The 17533-nt window shown below is 36.8% G+C and overlaps 1 protein-coding gene across 1 annotated transcript in view; it reads left to right on the top strand.

The window, feature by feature from the left end:
* Positions 1 to 17533, top strand: part of BRWD1 (bromodomain and WD repeat domain containing 1) — a 116388-nt gene that overhangs the window by 97499 nt on the left and 1356 nt on the right. Inside the window, exons 38-41 of the mRNA XM_052648408.1 lie at positions 2666 to 2892; positions 4269 to 4436; positions 6225 to 7118; positions 8079 to 9002. Coding sequence (XP_052504368.1) covers positions 2666 to 2892; positions 4269 to 4436; positions 6225 to 7118; positions 8079 to 9002 — 2213 coding nt within the window. The remainder of the gene's footprint in view (positions 1 to 2665; positions 2893 to 4268; positions 4437 to 6224; positions 7119 to 8078; positions 9003 to 17533) is intronic.

Here is a 17533-nt window from a genome sequence, read left to right as displayed (position 1 = left end):
GGGCTTCGCTATGTATTTTTTGAGCTGTTCTGTGTCTTCACTGTTGCATGTGGGCTTCCGCTAGTTGCAGGAAGGGGTGGCTACTCTCTTGTGGTGCATGGGCTTCTCACACTTCACAGGATGTGTGAGGTGCGTGGCCTCTCACAGCCATGGCTTCTTGTTGTGCAGCATAGGCCCTCGAGCATGTGGGCTTCAGTAGTTGCAGCGTGTGGTCAGCATGTGGGTCAGTAGTTGTGGTACATGGACTTAGTTGCTCCGAGGCATGTTGGGATTTTCCCTGGGACTAGGGATTGAACCCATGTTCCCTGCCTTGACAGGCAGATTCTTCACCACCAGACTACCAGGGAAGTCTGTGAAGTCCTTTACTATTTCTTGTAAGGCAGACATGCTAGCAGTGAATTCCCTTAATCTTTGTTTATCTGGGAATGTCTTAATTTCACTTTTATCAAGACTAGTTTTGCTATATATACAATTCTCAGTTGGCAGTGTTTCTCTTTTAGCAGTTTGACTATGTCATCTTACTGCCTGCTGACCTCCAGTGTTTCTGATGAGAAGTCAGCTATTAATTTTATTGAGGTTCCTTCCATTGTACACAGGCAGTTTTTCTCTTGCTGCTTTCAAGATTTTTTTTTTGTCTTCATCTTGCACCTGACTGTAGGTGTGGATTTGAATTTATCCTTCTTGAAATTTGTGCAACTTTGTGGATGTGTACTGTTTTCATCAGATTTGGGGTGATTTTCAGCCATTATGTTTTCAAATATTTTTGTTCTGCTCCTTTTGTCTCCTGCAAAAGTGAAAGCTGCTCAGTCGTGTCCAACTTTTGGCGACTTCATGGACTATGCAGTCCATGGAGTTCTCCAGGCTAGAATACTGGAGTGAGTAGCCTTTCCCTTCTCCAGGGAATCTTCCCAACCCAGGGATCGAACCCAGGTCCTCCTGCATTGCAGGCGGATTCTTTACCAACTGAACCACAAGGGAAGCCCTTTGGGACTCCCATTATACATATGCTGGTGTGTTTAATGGTCTAAGCATGTAATTATTTCTTCTTATATTACTCTCTAGTTAATATTGCTGTTGTTTAGTCATTCAGTCATATCTGACTCTTTGTGACCCCATGGATTGTAGCCTGCCAAGCTCTTCTGTCCCTGGGATTTCCCAGGCAAAAATACTGGAGTGGGTTGCCATTCCTTTTCCAGGCGATCTTTCTGACCCAGGAATCTAACCCATGCATACTGCATTGGTAGGCAGATTCTTGACCACTGAGGCTCTGGGGAAGCCCATGGTTGATATTAAGGGAAGTTAAATTTTTGACATAATAAACTTGAGTTTTCTTTTTAAATCCTTTTGTTTTTTTAATAAAGGAAGGAAATCAAGATACTACATTTTGCAGCCATCTGTCCTTCTCCCGTTTGTAACTGACAGATTGCATTTAACACATGGAAACTGGAAAACTGCTTGACTTTAAAAACGGTCTATTTACATTTGAAAACTTGAATTTTCTTGATTATGATAAAGTTACTGCTTAAAAGAATTATTGGTTTTCTTTTTTTTTTTCTTCAAAAAATTGAAGTATAGTTGAGTGTGGTTATCTATAAGCTCAGATGCCTTAGATACTCCTAAAAGTAAAAGCACCTTTATCTTTTTGTTTTAAGGGAAAGCAAAACCAAATCATTTTGTTTTAGAGGTTTATCTTTAAAAAACATGAATATTAGTCAGATCTGTAATTTAAAGTCAGATTGACTTAAACTTCCATCTTTTTTTCACCATAATACATGGCTCAGGAATCAAATATGGTGAATTGGCACTTAGATGGAAACCATATTGGTCTCAGAAAAAAACTAGCTTGATCTGTTTTTTGCATCTCTGTTCTTTCTGTTCAGGTTTTGTTGATTTCTCCTGATTTTATACTGTCTCTGTGTGTGTTAGTTGCTCAGTCATCTCCAACTCTTTGTGACCCCATGGACTGTAGCCTGCCAGGCTTCTCTGTCCATGGGATTCTCCAGGCAAGAGTACTGGAGTGGATTGCCATTCCCTTCTCCAGAGGAACTTCCAAACCCAGGGATCAAACCCTGGTCCCCTGCATCGTAGACACATTCTTTACCATTTGAGCTACAGGGAAGTCTATACTGTGTTTAGGAATATATAAAAATGAGCCTAGAGGGAATATTGTCATATTGAAAATCTCATTCTTTAATATAGGGAATTCCCTGGTGGCCAGGTGTTTAGGACTCCAGGCTTTCACTGCCATGATCTGGGTTCAGTCACTAGTAAGGACACTGAGATCCCACAGGCAGTGATGTGGCCAAAAATAATAAATAAATAAAAAATCACAAATGTCATTATACATACAACTTTAAAAAATTTATAATATGAATGAATGCCTGTATTACATAAATGTTGGCTCTTCTTATTATTTAATCCAAAGAATCTAAGATATTCAGTATGATTTTCTATAATACTGTTACTTAGATCATCTGTTTATTACTCAAATTTGGATAAAGCAATGTCAAATTTAAAATAAAAGAATAGTAACCCAAGCTAGAGTAAGATGTTAATAATGAATATTTCAGTGTCTTGATCATAAAGTTATTCTTTATAAATACACTGTTATTTAGACATCCTCTGTTTTGCTCAATGTTGTTTTATTTTTCCTATCTTTGACCAGAAATACCAAGCAGAAGCGTTTAAAATCTCAGACAAAAGTAATTTCTGAGTTCGTAGGTTCTCCTATCCAGCCTACCTCAAGTAGGGCAACTTACTCCGCAAGCCGCAAGACAACAGCTAGTGTCTCTTCAGGTATTACTTCTGGTGACTCTTCAGATTCAGCAGCATCATCAGAAAGAATGAGAAGAAATAGGCCTGTCACTCTGACAAATGGTTCTACATTATCTGGTGAGAAATGGAATGTTGTGTGTTCACCTGTTGAGCACTCAAGTTTATAACACTGCTAGTTACTGTGGATTTTGAGGATAGAATAAAGAAGTAAGATATGATCTTGATATTCAAGGAACGTAAAATTTAACAGAAGAGACGTAAATAAATAACGAATTATATTTGATAAATGCTGTTCTTTGCAAATGGTGTGGCCACATTTTAAGCAAATTTGAATCCTTCAGGTTTTAAATCATGTGGTATAAATATCATACTTTGTGTGCAAAATTTGACATGGAAAATTTTCAATCATGTAAATTTAAGGCTTGATGATCTGGAAAATAATAAATACTGTTTATTTTATTACCATTTGGCGGTATAACTGTAGCTGACACAGACTGTGAACATGCTGTGAATGAGGTTGTGTTATGTACATACTTGAGTTTGTTCTGAGTGATTTCAATGACTTGTCATGATAGTATAGTGGTTACTGTTGTGATTTAAAACAGTAGGATCAGACAGGTAGAATGCAGCCTCAGTTACAGACTGGCAAGCCTTACAGAGAAGCTTGGTTTACTTAATAGGGTCCCTTATTTTGAGGGAATCACATGATGAATTCTGTCTCAGGAGGATGAATCAGTTTGACAGTGATACATGGGGAAGGAGAAGAATCTGGAAACACAGTCAGCATGATGGGATGTGGATTGCAGAAGTTGGCACATACCCATTCCTCTATCAGCCACTTTCTTCTTTGACATAGAATTGGGTTGTATTATGGAACACGATTTTGTCCTTCAACAATATGTTCCCACTCATTCTGATGGAATATTTGTTTTGTGATAGACATGCCTGGGTGAAGGAACAGGAAATTTGGTTTCCTATCTTACGCATCTCACACCTTTTCTACCTTTGTGTGTGTGTGTGTCGCATGTTGAAATGCTCTTTCTTGAGCTTGGAAGCATGTGTGATACAAAGATGCTGTTAGGAACAACTGCTAGAGAGAGACCTGAAAACCTGTAAAATATTGGACTTGAAGTGACTGTCTTTTCTATAGGAAATACTTGTTTCAAAACAGAATCAGGAAGAAGCCCCACTATTGTGGGGTTTGTTAAAATTTTAATGAAAGCTTGTTTATAAAATATCAGTATATAAACTGTTATTTTTCTGAATCTAAATCAGTATTAACATGTTAATTTCAGAAATAACAAACTTGATTCCAAATGCTGATTATGTACCTTTTAGTATTATCAGCTATTCTTTTGAAACAGTTTTAAAAAATATGCTCGCTTCTAAGTGTTTTAAGAATCTGCCTTTAGTCTGTTGTTACAGAATAACTGCTTACCGTGTAAAGATAGGAGTGTATATGTAATGAACTGTTGATGCTTCATTTTTCTTAGAAAGTGAAATGGAAGATTCTTTAGGTACCTCTTCATCATCTTCAGCTTCAAATAGTTCTGAGGAAAGCAAGGAGAGTCCAAGAGCTCGAGACTCGTCCTCCCGTAGTGGGCCAGCCAGGAGCAGCAACCTCAGGGTGACCAGGACCAGAGCTGCACAGAGAAAAACTGGTGAGAAGAGGCTCAGTGTCCTGGGAGAAATGTGCGTCAAGAGAACCCAAAAGCTGAATAAATATCGAATGCTTTATTTACCTGACGCATCTGCACGTGATTACATATCCTTTATGCTTTTTTTCCCTTGAGACATAATTGACATAAAATATTAATTTCAGGTGTACAGTGTAATTGACTTGACATTTGTGTACTTGACAGAATGATTACCACAGTATGTTTAGTTACCATGTGTCACCATGCATGGTCAGAAAATTTTCTTTTTTCTTGTGATGAAGACTTTTTAATATATACTCTTAGCAACTTTAAAATATGCAGTGCCATATTAACTCTGCTTGCCATGTTGTACATTGTGTCTCCATGATTTATTTATTTTATAACTGGGAGTTTGTACCTTTAGACTTCATTCACCCATTTTACCCACTCCCTATCTGCCCTCCCCCTGGCACCCTCCAGTCTGTTTCCTGGTGGCGCATGTCTTGTTTTGTTTTTGTAGATTCCACATATAAGTATAGGTTCCACTTAAACATAGGGTATTTGTTTTTCTGTCTAACTTATTTCACTTTGCATAGTGCCCTCAAGGTCTGTCCATGTTGTCCCAGATGGCAAGAATCCATTCTTTTTTGTGGCTGAATAGTATTCCTGTTTGTGTAGATTGTGTATTTGTTATCTTCTTTATCCATTCATCCATATGGGAACAACACTTAGGTTGTTTCCAGATTTTGGCTGTTGTAAATAATGCTGCAGTGAGCATGGGGGTTGCATGTATCTTTTCAAATTCATGTTTTTGTTTTCTTTGGGTAAACAGCCAGAATTGGAATTGTTGGATCATATAGTTTTTTGAGGACCAACCATACTGTTTTCTATTGTGGCTACACCAGTTTTCCCGACAACAGTGCACAAGGGTTTTCTTTTCTTTCAAATCCTCACCAACACTTGTTATTTCTTATCTTTCTGATAATAGCTATTCTAACAGATGTGAAGTGATACCTCATTCTGGTTTTGACTTGCATTTTCCTGATGATCAGTGTTGTTGAGTGTCTTTTCATGTGCCTGTTGGCCATCTGTATGTCTTCTGTGGAAAAATGCCTGTTCAGATTCTCTGCCTATTTTTAAATTGATTTTTTTGGGGGGAATGTTGTTGAGTTGAATGAGTTCTCTGTATATTCTGGATATTAACCCCTGATCAGATATATTTTTTTGCAAATATTTTCTCCTTTTCAGTGGGTTGCCATTTCATTTTGTTGATGATTTCCTTTACTGTGCAGAAGCTGTTTAGTTTGATGTAGTCCTTCTTGTTTATTTTTGTTTTCATTGCTTTTGCTTTTGGAGTCAGATCTAAAAAATCATTGTCAAGACCAGTGTCAAGGATCTTTCTGCCTATATTTTCTTCTAGTTTTGTGGTTTCAGGTCTTATATTCTTCAATCCACCTTGAGTTAATTTTGTGTGTTATAAGATATAGAATAAGATATAGTATATCTTATGGTATAAGATAGTAGTCTAGTTCATTCTTTTGCATGTGACTGTCTAGTTTCCCAGCACTATTTATTGACAAGATTGTCCTTTTCCATTTTATATTCTTGGCTCCTTTGTCATAAATTAATTGACCATCTGTGCTTGGGTTATTTCTGGATTCTCTTCTGTTCTACCCTTTAAACTTTTAAAATTTAGACAGGTATAATCTGTTTTGACATTAAAAGAATAAGGAACATTAGTACTAAAATAATGAAGTCATTTTAAAATGTTGGAATAAGGAAGGCCTTTCTAATCTGTTACTTTATTTTTAGGTCCAGTTTCTTTAGAAAACGGATGTGGCAGAAAAGCCACTAGGAAGAGAGTCTACTTAAGTGACTCAGATAACAATTCTTTGGCGACCGGTGAAAGTGTAAAAGCGAGAGCTGGAAATAACCGGAAAGTGCTGCGAAAGTGTGCTGCTGTGGCTGCCAATAAAATCAAGTTAATGAGTGATGTAGAGGAGAATTCTACCTCTGAAAGTGTCTGTTCTGGCCGTAAGCTGCCCCACCGCAATGCTTCTGCTGTAGCTAGAAAAAAATTATTACATAATTCTGAGGATGACCAGAGCTTGAAGTCAGAACTTGAAGAAGAGGAGCTAAAAGATCAACTGTCACCATTGTCCAACACTCTTGCTGCTCAGAATACTGAAAATGGAGATTCAGAGTCAGAAAGTGATTTACGGGTAGCCCGGAAAAATTGGCATGCTAATGGTTACAAGTCCCAAATTCCAGCAACTTCTAAAACAAAATTCCTTAAAATAGCATCTTCTGAGGAAGACTCTAAAAGTCATGATTCAGATAATGAACATAGCAGAACTGCTGGCCCATCAACATCTTTGCTGAAACTTAAGGCAGAAAGCATCTCAGAGGAAGAGGAGGAAGCAAATTCTGAAACAAGAAAATACAGCAGTAGGAAATACAGCACAGGTCGCAAGAATGCTCCTTTCCTTAAAAAAGCAAAGCTCTTCAGTGATTCAGAGGACTCTGAGTCTGACAAAGAAGATGGACAAGACAGATGTCATAAGATGGAAATGAACCCGAGTTCAGGGAATGTGAAGGGTAAACCTGTTGCTGGATCCCAGTGTTTTTCAGATCATGTATCTGAAACTGATTTGGATTCAGATGATGACAAGAAAGCAAAAGAAAAACCAAATAGTCTTATAAAAGGTAATTCAAAACATTTAACCTTGGTTCACTGCTGTCTTTTTTTTTATAGCATATATATTTTTTTCCCCATGAAATTTTACTTTGCTACCTGCGTTCTTTCCATGCCATGCATTCTCCATTCATCTTTTCTCTCTCTGTGTACTGTTACTGGTTGTTGAGTACATTTAGTTTTGCTCGTGTAACAGACAGCCTTGGCCATAGCTATTTTTAATAGAGATTTCACTTCTTATATTGATAATGGGGATATTGTATTGTCTATGGGTTCAAGAAAAGCAGAGGCCAGCATTTATAAGCTATTGGTGATAATAGTTTGAGAAGAAGAAGGAAAGAAAAGGGTGACTGAAAGGAATGTGGGAGGTAGTAATAATAGCTCACAGAACAGTTCCCAAGCTATTTGTCATCAGGATTTTTTTTCTGAATGCTTTGCATTTATTTATGAACCAGTTTAGTCTTCATATCTTTTATGAAGTAAGTACTATTATTATTATGTCCATTTTATTGATAATAACTCTGGAGTATGGAGAGTTAAGATAAATCACTGAATTGAGATTGTCCTGGTAAATGGAGAAAAATACTAGATCAGGAGCCATGTAAAGCTAAGATTAAACGTAGTGTGTGATGGAACTTGTTAAGTTTCAGGGAGGCTGAGAGTGGTTAGTTTGCATACCTTAGTGCAATGGTGAAGAGACTTTAGTTTGTATTCAGGTTAATAAAATATTGTAGTGTTGAGTGTCTTGTGTATATAGATAGAAAGCATGGGGTGTTATTGATGGGCGTATGTGAATGGTGCTGAGGCTGAAAAAGTCACTGTTCGTAAGTAGTAAAAGCTGAACCCATTCACTGCCATCCTTCTTTGAAGTTAGAAGAAATCCTGGACTTAAGCTGTTTAAAATGTTGAACATTTAATTCCTTTAGACTTACTCTTCTAGTAAAGATTAAAAGGGTATGCTTAATTTTTAGATTCTGCATCACAAAATCACGGACAGAGCAGGAAAGCTGCCAGGAAAAGGGTCTGTTCCAGTGACTCAGACAGCAATTCGAAGGTGGTTAAGAAGGCATCCAGAGCCAGACCAGGCCTTCTGAGAGTGCCTCGGAGGTGTGCCACCACCGCTGCCAGTCGGATCAAGCTGATGAGTGACGCGGAAGAAGGCCGTGTAGACCACGAGTGCACTGGGAGCAAAATTGCAAGGAGAAAGCCCCTCCATGTTGCATGTGCCACAGCTCAGAAGATAGACAGTGATTCTGAGGGGGATGTAAACTGTGAAGTGCCAAACGAACAGAGTGGCTGTGAAGGGCAGCCACCTGATGCTGACTCAGAAGGTAGTACAAAAAGTATCAGTCACTCTTTAAATGAAGACTCAGACTCTGAAGGTGTGTTGAATTCAGGACACAAGAACAGGCGTACCAGGAGTCTCAAAACCAGTGTTGCACCTTCTAAAACAAAGAATGCCTTGATTGTGTCTTTGGAGGAAGATTCAAAAAGCCATATTCCACGGGGTGAGATAGGTAGAAAATGTTCTTCTGAGTCAACTTTGGTGCACAAAGCTACTGCAGAGAATAACTTTGAAGAGGAACTGAACTATGGGCTACGTAGGTGGAACGGCAGGAGGCTCCGGACCTATGGGAAGGCTCCTTTCAGTAAGACAAAAGTGGTGCGGGATTCGCAGGAAGCTGCCGAGACAGAAGTAAAAAGGAAGAGACTGCAAACTGAATTGGAAAATCTGAAAGCTTCTGAAACAACAGGGATTTCAAAGTGTGGACCAGACACTAGCCCTAAATCTGACTCAGATTTGGGATCTGCCACTGAATCAGATGCTGACTGTACGGATGATTCAAAAACCAAAAAGAGGAAAACGAAAGGGAAAGCAAAAGTAGTTAGAAAAGGTAAAACTTTTACAGCTAACGTATCTAAAACTATGAGACGACCAAGACAGAGCAAACGTCCTAGGTTAAATGTGGATGATAATGACTGGGAGGATGTGGACTATGCAAAATCTAAAAGAGTTCTTCGACGTTCAAAAATAAAGACGAGAAATCAGGGTAGAAGGACCGTGAGATACCATGATGGGGATGATGATAGGAGCTTAGAAAATGTGTTAGATTTTGATGATTGCACCTTATGACCTTGAGGGAAAACCAGTTCACTTAAAGACGGAATGGATTGGAATTTATAGTGAAAGCTGGCTGTTGAAATTATTTTTTGTCCTACAATTCAGGGAATATATTTATATTTTTCTATGAAAAGTTATGAATGTGACTAAATCATGACTGTTATTTTTATTTGCACTTGCTTGCCTTTGTAGCAGCATCAGCACAGGTGCCAAAATATGCTTCATTTTGGGGGCAGATCTAACCTACTTTTGACAGTATTTAACTACACATAGCAAGAATTTGAAATATGTTAAACACTAGACATTCTGGTTATCAGAACCAATAAGCATTACTTTTATGGTAGCAAGTGTCATACAGTTATTTTCAGAATTCGTCAAGAGGTGGTAGTTTCTAATTCCAGTCCTATTGTAATATAATTTCACATGACCTTTGTTTACAGATTCTTCGTAAATATTATGTTCATACTGACATAACAATTGGGGAAGGGGCGGTAGCCACGATTAGTAGGCAAGGTACCTGCCACTTTTTTTTCTTTCCCTGGCTACTTGAGTAGATGGCATTTTACCAGATTTTATCATTTTCATTGAAATGGTTTCCAGTTTTTCTTTCCAAGTCCTGTTGGGTCTTCTTTTTCTCTTTATTTTTAAGGAAAGTATCATCTACTTTATTTTATAAACTTGAATTCATAAAGCGCTGGTAAATTATTATTTTTTTAAATGTTTGATTGTATATTTTAAACCTCTAAGGCCAGACCATAGCTAGCATTTTCTTTTAAATTGTGCACTAACAAAATATTATATGATTTGTCTTTCCAAGATCTCCTGTTTTCCATTTATGGAATTTAACCAAAATCTTGGTCTTCCATAGTCTTACTCTGTGAAATAGAGTTTGTGTGCCTTAGATTTAGATAAAGTGTGTTCTTTAATAGAGTGTACAGGGCTAAAAGAGTATTTAAATTATATGTAGTGTTCCCCTTAAATTGTAGAGTTGAGTTTTGATAAGAGTGCAATTGCAAATCTCATTTTTATAGGAAAATAGTTGTCATTCTCTATCTCTTTTAGTCTACTGCTGCCATGTGCAATCCCAAGCATTCTTTGCTGGTGCAACTAAGTATCTTTATTAGTGACTTCTAGTATAAATCTAAGAAACTGTTGTGGGAAAATAATTTTGAAATTCACTTAAAGCGTGACTTTTACCACATCATCAAATACCATAGTACACTTATTTTCGAGCCAAATATTTTTACTTGATAGGCTGTGCTACTCCAAACAGTGTAGGTGGCCATTCCTAGCTTGTTAGTGCCTGAAGATGGACTTGACTCAAGTGGTTTACATATTTTGTAGCTAAAGGGTGTATTACAGTACCCCCACCCTTTGTTATTTATTGGCCCTAATTGTGTTTGGTTTCAGACAAAATTAACCCTTTTCTCCTGTGTATCCTTAAGGTGGCAGACATTGAAAAATATCAGACTCTGATATCAGTGTTAGAATGTTCTGAAGTGTTGGTATTTCTTGGTTCTCTATTCCTGTTGACATGGTAGAAGGTTCTTTCTCTTTCTACTGTGGTGTAAGGGGAAGGATATTCTTAGACATTACCAAGTGAGATAGGTGGTCTGCCTGCCTCTCCTTTGGTTGTTGAGAGAGCTATCACCACTTCAAAACTATGATGCTTTCCTTCTCAAAGTTCATGTTAACTGTATTCTTGACAGATTGAGTCAGGATAATTGTCCTTGACTAGTGACCTGAAAAAAATTAATGGAATGCTCTTTACTTCCTTAATTTTGAGAAATGGTGATAGATGTCATATTCATTAATTTATTTTAACTCTTCTTAAACTTCTCTGTTTTATATCTATTCTCAGGGTTATAACTCCATGTTTACCATCATCTGCAAAAAGGTACCAAAAAAATCCATAAACAAATATGGAATATATTCATAAATACATCAGTTCTTTTGGTAAAATGATACTTAAACCATTTAGGCTTCATCAGTAGAACTGTTCTTAACTTTTGGACTGAATTGATTGGCTGGTCAGCCAGTTCCTAATTTTTCATTTTGTCCAAAATGGTTAGACCCTTGTGTGTAGAAGCAGTATTTTTGTTTCATCTGAAAAAAAAAAAACCAAAACACAAGTAAGAATTGGCCTGGTGACTTTGAAAACGTGGTTGACAATGGTAGCTTCTCAAGTTCTGAAGTAAAACTAAGGGATTATAGAGAGAATCATTTTTATGGATTTTTTTGGTCATGGTGCTATTCCTAAGGTTAACTTTGAATATGTGACACACACTTCTAAGTACCCTTAAGGAAAATTAATAAATAATTAATAGTTCAAAATGTTTACACTGAGCACTAGAACATGTTTGACTTTTTTTTTTTCTATTTCTCTTTATGCAAAATGAGCAGGGATTTAATGCACAAATGTACTTTAATAAGTTTGGGATCAGTTTGTATTTTTCCTGTGAAAAAAGACAAAAAGTTACAAGTGGAATGTGAACTGATCCAGAAGTAAGTGCTAGAGCTTTCCATTGCACTTCAAGTAACTAAATGATGTATATGAAGAAGAAAAGACTACTGTGGTTGTGTATGTCCAGAGTCCTATGATTTTATTCATTTATGGTTTAAAAAAAGGTTTGAGGTTATTTAGATTGGAGTTTTGATTCCTTTTAAGGATTAATTTTACCAAGCATATTAAGACAAAAAGATTTCAAACATAAAAATAGGTGAAGTTTAAAAAGCTTCCCCCCACCCATTTCCTCCTTATTTAAAAAGGGTATATTGACAATGTATAGTAACTTCTGAATAAAAGGAAAAGTTTATCCCATTTTCAGATAATTCCTAGGGTAATCATTCTCCCTTGCCCCCCCTTTTTTTTTAATTTTAGGGGATTAGATCCTTTGTCAGTTTAGTAATCCTCGAAAGAATGATGCATTTATTTACTCACAGCCTCCATGTTACAACATAAAAGTTTCTTCCAAGAATAGTTAAGAGTTGTACCTAAAAAGAAAATAAGTTTTATAATAAGACATGAGTGAAAGAACTTATGTTTTAGGTAAATGGAAAAAGGAGACATAAACCAATAAACTTACCACCTGAAGGTACTACTGTCCAAAAATAAGAATAAAATACATCACTAAATCCTTCACACTCCATTGGCTGATGATCTCTTAAGTAAGATTCTTATTTAGAGTAACATTGGGTCCATACTATGTTTCCTTGTCCCTCTTCTAGCCTTTTTTCTTTAGAATAATCAGAACACAGAATTTATTAAGTTCACTGTATGATATTAAGAACTGAAATGAAAGGACTTTATTAATCTCTTTTGTTAGTACAAATTTAATTTGCATTACCTGGGGGAAAAAAATGAGAAGTTTTGTATATCAGATTACAAGAACATTGTTAAAGGTACATACAGTATTTTTGGTTTTCCTTTCTACTCAATTGTATTTGTTTTTTGAGTAATATTTAAATGGCTAGAAAAGGTCTTTTTGCCTTGCCTTTTTATAGCTGAAATGCCATCTCCATTCTTCTCATTGGTATTAAGTCAGTTTACTTACTTTATCAGGTATCTTGTAGTTGTCATCAAATCCTTTAGTTCATACGTTGTATGGAAATTACAGTTCAATCATTCTAGTATGATGGAGTGTAACAAAGCACCTTCATTGTAGAAGAACTTTTTGTGTGTTAATTATTTAAAGTTATATCTCTCAACTTCTGCTGTGGGTATCAGGAAATAATAAAGCAGAAACCCTAAGAAAATTGCAACCTAACAGAATAAGACTGTCTGTTATTCTAGTATTTGGGAACATACAGATCAGACCAAATATACTTAAAGGGAGAAAATGATGCATTGTGGAAAAATCTAGTCCAACTAGATTAGTAAATACTACTTATAGTAGTAGTATCAAATTGTGAATTTTAATGGAAAGGATTTTAATGTAAAAAGTACAATGATGAGGGATGTGTTGTCTTTTACAGTTTAAGGAAAATCTTACAACTTTAAAAAGATTATAGATGTTGCCTAAGGATACATGGGAATTCTCAAATTTAAGAGAAATTTTTACCAATCACTCATAAGCCAAACTGGTTTCTAATACATTGCTAATTTGGTTAAAAAAATATCAAGGCTCTTACTCGGTGTCTGTTCAAGGATTGCGTGTGTGGATTTGATGGAGGGAGGCGGGTGGGGGTGCTCGGCGTTGGAGACCTGCAGACTGCAGGTCCTGTCTCTGGCAGCATGTAAGTAACTTCAGACTGTTTGTAAAGACTGGTAGTTTCACTGAACTGAGTTATCAGTGCCACAGCATATTGTCTTGTCATACTTTAGTTTTTTAAGTTAATTTTAAGGTAAGTTTTATGATTTATTAAAATCTTCAGTGGAAATTCGGACTGTAAAGAGAAAGAGGCAGTCTGACAAATTGAATGAGATGGCACAGACTGTGGACTGCAGCAGCCAGCCTACCCTTGGTTCCACAAGGAAAATTATTTAGAAATTGTTAACCTTTTTCGATTAGTGATTACATGTTAAAGAAATCTTTAATTTTTAATAGGTTAAAGTTTATTTTCTAAGTTTTGATCCTCACTTACTTGGTTCACCTGTAAAATTCTAACCACTTAACTGGAGCTTGTCAAAAAAGCAAATCTTTAGTTTTCTATCTCCATTTGAGATCTGTACTTTTAACTTTTTAAATTAGCTCATTACCATGTCAGAATCTGCATTGTCAACTAGGAACCAGTTTTTTATTCAACTAACTGAAGTAGTAAAATATACCAAATTTAATAGTCATTATAATTACAAGTGGAGAAGGAAATGGCAACCCACTCCAGTGTTCTTGCCTTGAGAATCCCAGGGATGGGGGAGCCTGGTGGGCTGCTGTCTGTGGGGTTGCACAGAGTCGGGCATGACTAAAGTGACTTAGCAGCAGCATAATTACAAGTAAAGGCTCTTTTTTTTTTTTTTTTTTTTCAACTACTACAAGCCACCTAGCTGGTTGATTCTGTGAGATCTGCACCATCCAGTTCCCCCTGCAACTCTTTCACCTCTGGATTTAAGCAGCTCTCCACCCTGTGTCCATCTGTGATCTCTTCTGTAAAAAGTGATCTCTTCTGCAGGCAGAATGCAGGACTTCCACATTAGGTGTGAGTCAGAGCCTGGAGGGAGTCAGACGTGCTTGAAAGGAGGCTGCCTTCTAGCTGTCGGTGGCCCCATTGCTTTTCATTTGTAAACTAATAAAGCAGATTGAAAAACCCAGTATTTACTTCTGATATCATCTTATCCTGCCTGCATTAGTCTGAAATGATCCATCTCCTAACAAGCAGATTAAGATCCCTGAATTCATACTTCATAGTTTTTTTTTAATTAGACTTTTAGAAAAAGTTGCAATATCCATCACAACTCTTGTGAGAATCATTAAAAATGATTGTTATCAATTAATTGTTGCTAGAGATAAAATTATAGGGACCTAGATTAGCTGTACATGGAAAACACATCAAGGTTCTGTGTACCCATCATTGAGTGAATTGAAGACTTAAGGCCATTTATTCAACCACAGAAGTGACCAAACTACTGGAGAACAACCCTAGGTTACAGAATTATTTAACAGTCTCTTGACCTGGCACTGCCATACCATTGACTTCTCAGTGTTACCAGCTCCCCTGAGAAAAATGTTAAACCCTGCGAGTTACAGAAAACCCTCTTCTACAGCCCATCTCTAGTGAGACTTTCAGGTTATGGGGTATATGGAGACTTATACTGTGGGGAATATCAGTAAATGCCATTTGCTTCCAGAGTTTTGGTCATTGCCTATCAGTGAAGGTCAGACGATGAAGAAAAGAAAGGCTATCTCAAAGTCTGCTCTGATAAGAGGCTTAGTGGAGAGAGGTTACGATTTGCAACTAAAATGTTTTCCTTTTATAGGAGCTTGATGTACCCGCAATCATAGTGACCAATAGTTGTCTGTACTTAAAGTATATGAAATAGGCCAGTATATTATTTTTACTTTGGCTCAGACATTTTCTTATATTTTTCCATTCTCATATTTGTTTCTCAGTTTAAATGCTGATAAGAATACAATTGTTTATGCTTCTATAGCAATGATGTAAAGTTTACTTCAGATCTAGGACTACAATTTTGTGTTACGAAGTATCATAATTGGAATATGAATAATCCTTCAGAAACCAGAGATTGTTGCTTTGAATCAAAACTAGAATGTCTACATCCAGATTTCTATTCACTACAGACCATATTAGAATACATAGTGATCTGTGAGTTATATTTTAAAGTGGCCATCTCAGTAAACTATGACAGAGCCCTACTAAAGATGTTAATTGTCACTCTACTAATGAAGTTTTTATTATACCCAAATAAGGAGTCATTTAATGAAAAGCAACAATGCCTCAAGCACTCAGTGACCATTCCAACACCCATGGCTGACCTAAGACCACCTGGGATAGTAGGACTTGTGGGGTTGTGCTGGTTAGTTAGTATTAAATGGCACTCTCAGAAATTATTGTTAGAGCAGTATCCTCCAAAAATTTTAAGCTTATACCCTAATATATATATTGAACTTCTGACCCTGAATTAGTTTGTATATATATTTCTAAAAACTAGTTTTCTCAGAATAAAACACTTGATAATTTACCAAGTTCTCAGTAATAAAATTGACACTGACTTACATGTATTACAGTTTAAAAAAATTCCCCACACTGTCATTCTGTATTCTCAGATTTTTATCTTGATGACATTCCCATGTTATGGTTTAACCCTTTAGAGATTCAGCTTAATCAAGTTGGAGATACCTTATACAATATAACAATCCTGTATCCTCTCCCCTCTAATAGTTCATATTTCCTTAAAGCATTTTAAAAAGACTAGTTACAGTTTGTTCTGTAGAATCTTTTCCCTTATTTTGGATTACAAATGTCTTAAGAGTTGGTACTTGCTAGGTTTCTAAGGTGTCAGTATAAGTACTTTGATCACAACACTGAAAAGGAATTAGTTGCTGCAACTTCAATCATTTTGTCTCACAGAAATTTAGTGTAGTAGGATTTTATATGTACAAATCCACTGGACATGTTGGGAATGAACTAATTGTATATTTTTAATATTTTTCCAACATGCAAATGGATGCAGTTTGTTGACTGATAATAGCATCCTCATTTTACTGTAAAGTAGAAATTTCACCTTAATTTTACCATGTATTTTTTAAAACTATTCATCTGTTGTTGCATATTTATATTCTAGCATTTGCTTAACACTGATTTAATGTGCTGAAGATTCACTCTGAATCTAGGATTGATTTGTAGACAGTAGTTTATAATTTAAGAATTCCTAAGAAAACATTTTTTGAAATGATAATAACACCACTTTTAAGCCTCTCCTCCATTCACTCCCCAGCTTCCTGTGCAGGGACTCCAGAGCCCAACCAAGGCAAGGTTGGGGGGGCCTGATGGGGGTCCCTGCTGAGCAGCTCGGCCCGCTAAAATGCCATTTTTGAAATGCCTTGTGACTTATACTGAGCAAAACATGTCTTCAGAAATGGAATTTTCACTGTAAAAACAAGTGAATCATGTAATTTTGGTAAAAAGGACAAGCATCTGTGGGGAATTGCTTTTAGCAAAGTAGTTCCTAGCCAACTATGGGAGAACTTTCGTGGGTCTCGGAGAAAACACAAGCACATCTTTGAAATGCATGTCATAGATTTAAGGTAAACTCTGAAGAGTTACTTTTGAGGTTTTAAGGCTTTGCCCATCACTCTATCTGTTAATGAATTTGTCAATTCACAGAAGTCATTTTCACCTGTACTCATTTGCCCTTGATCACAGGTCAATGTCTCCCTTCACAAAGGAAAAATGAAGAAGGCTGGTAGTTTGTAGTTTCACTGCTACAGAGTAACTGTGAAAACCTTGAAACCTGAGGCAGCATCCTACACGCTCACCCCCAGCAAGACTTGTGCCCCTTGAAGACAGTCTTAGATAGTTTGGCTCCTAATGGCAACAAGACTAGATTGCCAACAGATAAGGCCTGACATTCAGGGGCTAATGAACTTTAGGTGCATTTTTATCAAGAAATACTAGTTCCCGAGAACAGTGCTAGTTAAGTTTGTATTTGAAATGTGAAAATCTAGCTTTCAGATGTTGGCAAAAATGAAAATGATTTGAGCCCACGTAAGCACCCGTGGCGGCTCTGCACGACCCCATTGTGCTCCATCGAAACTGCTGGCTGAGGCCCAGTGAAGGACTAGCCTCTGCAGAGTGCTTTCTGTCCTACCTTTTCCCTGCTGGATCCTGTCCCAGTTTCTGGTTCTC

Source organism: Budorcas taxicolor, chromosome 1, assembly GCF_023091745.1.
Source record: "Budorcas taxicolor isolate Tak-1 chromosome 1, Takin1.1, whole genome shotgun sequence".
Taxonomy (NCBI): Eukaryota; Metazoa; Chordata; class Mammalia; order Artiodactyla; family Bovidae; genus Budorcas; species Budorcas taxicolor.
Note: the sequence above shows the minus strand (reverse complement) of the source record. Positions and strands in the feature narration are given on the sequence as shown.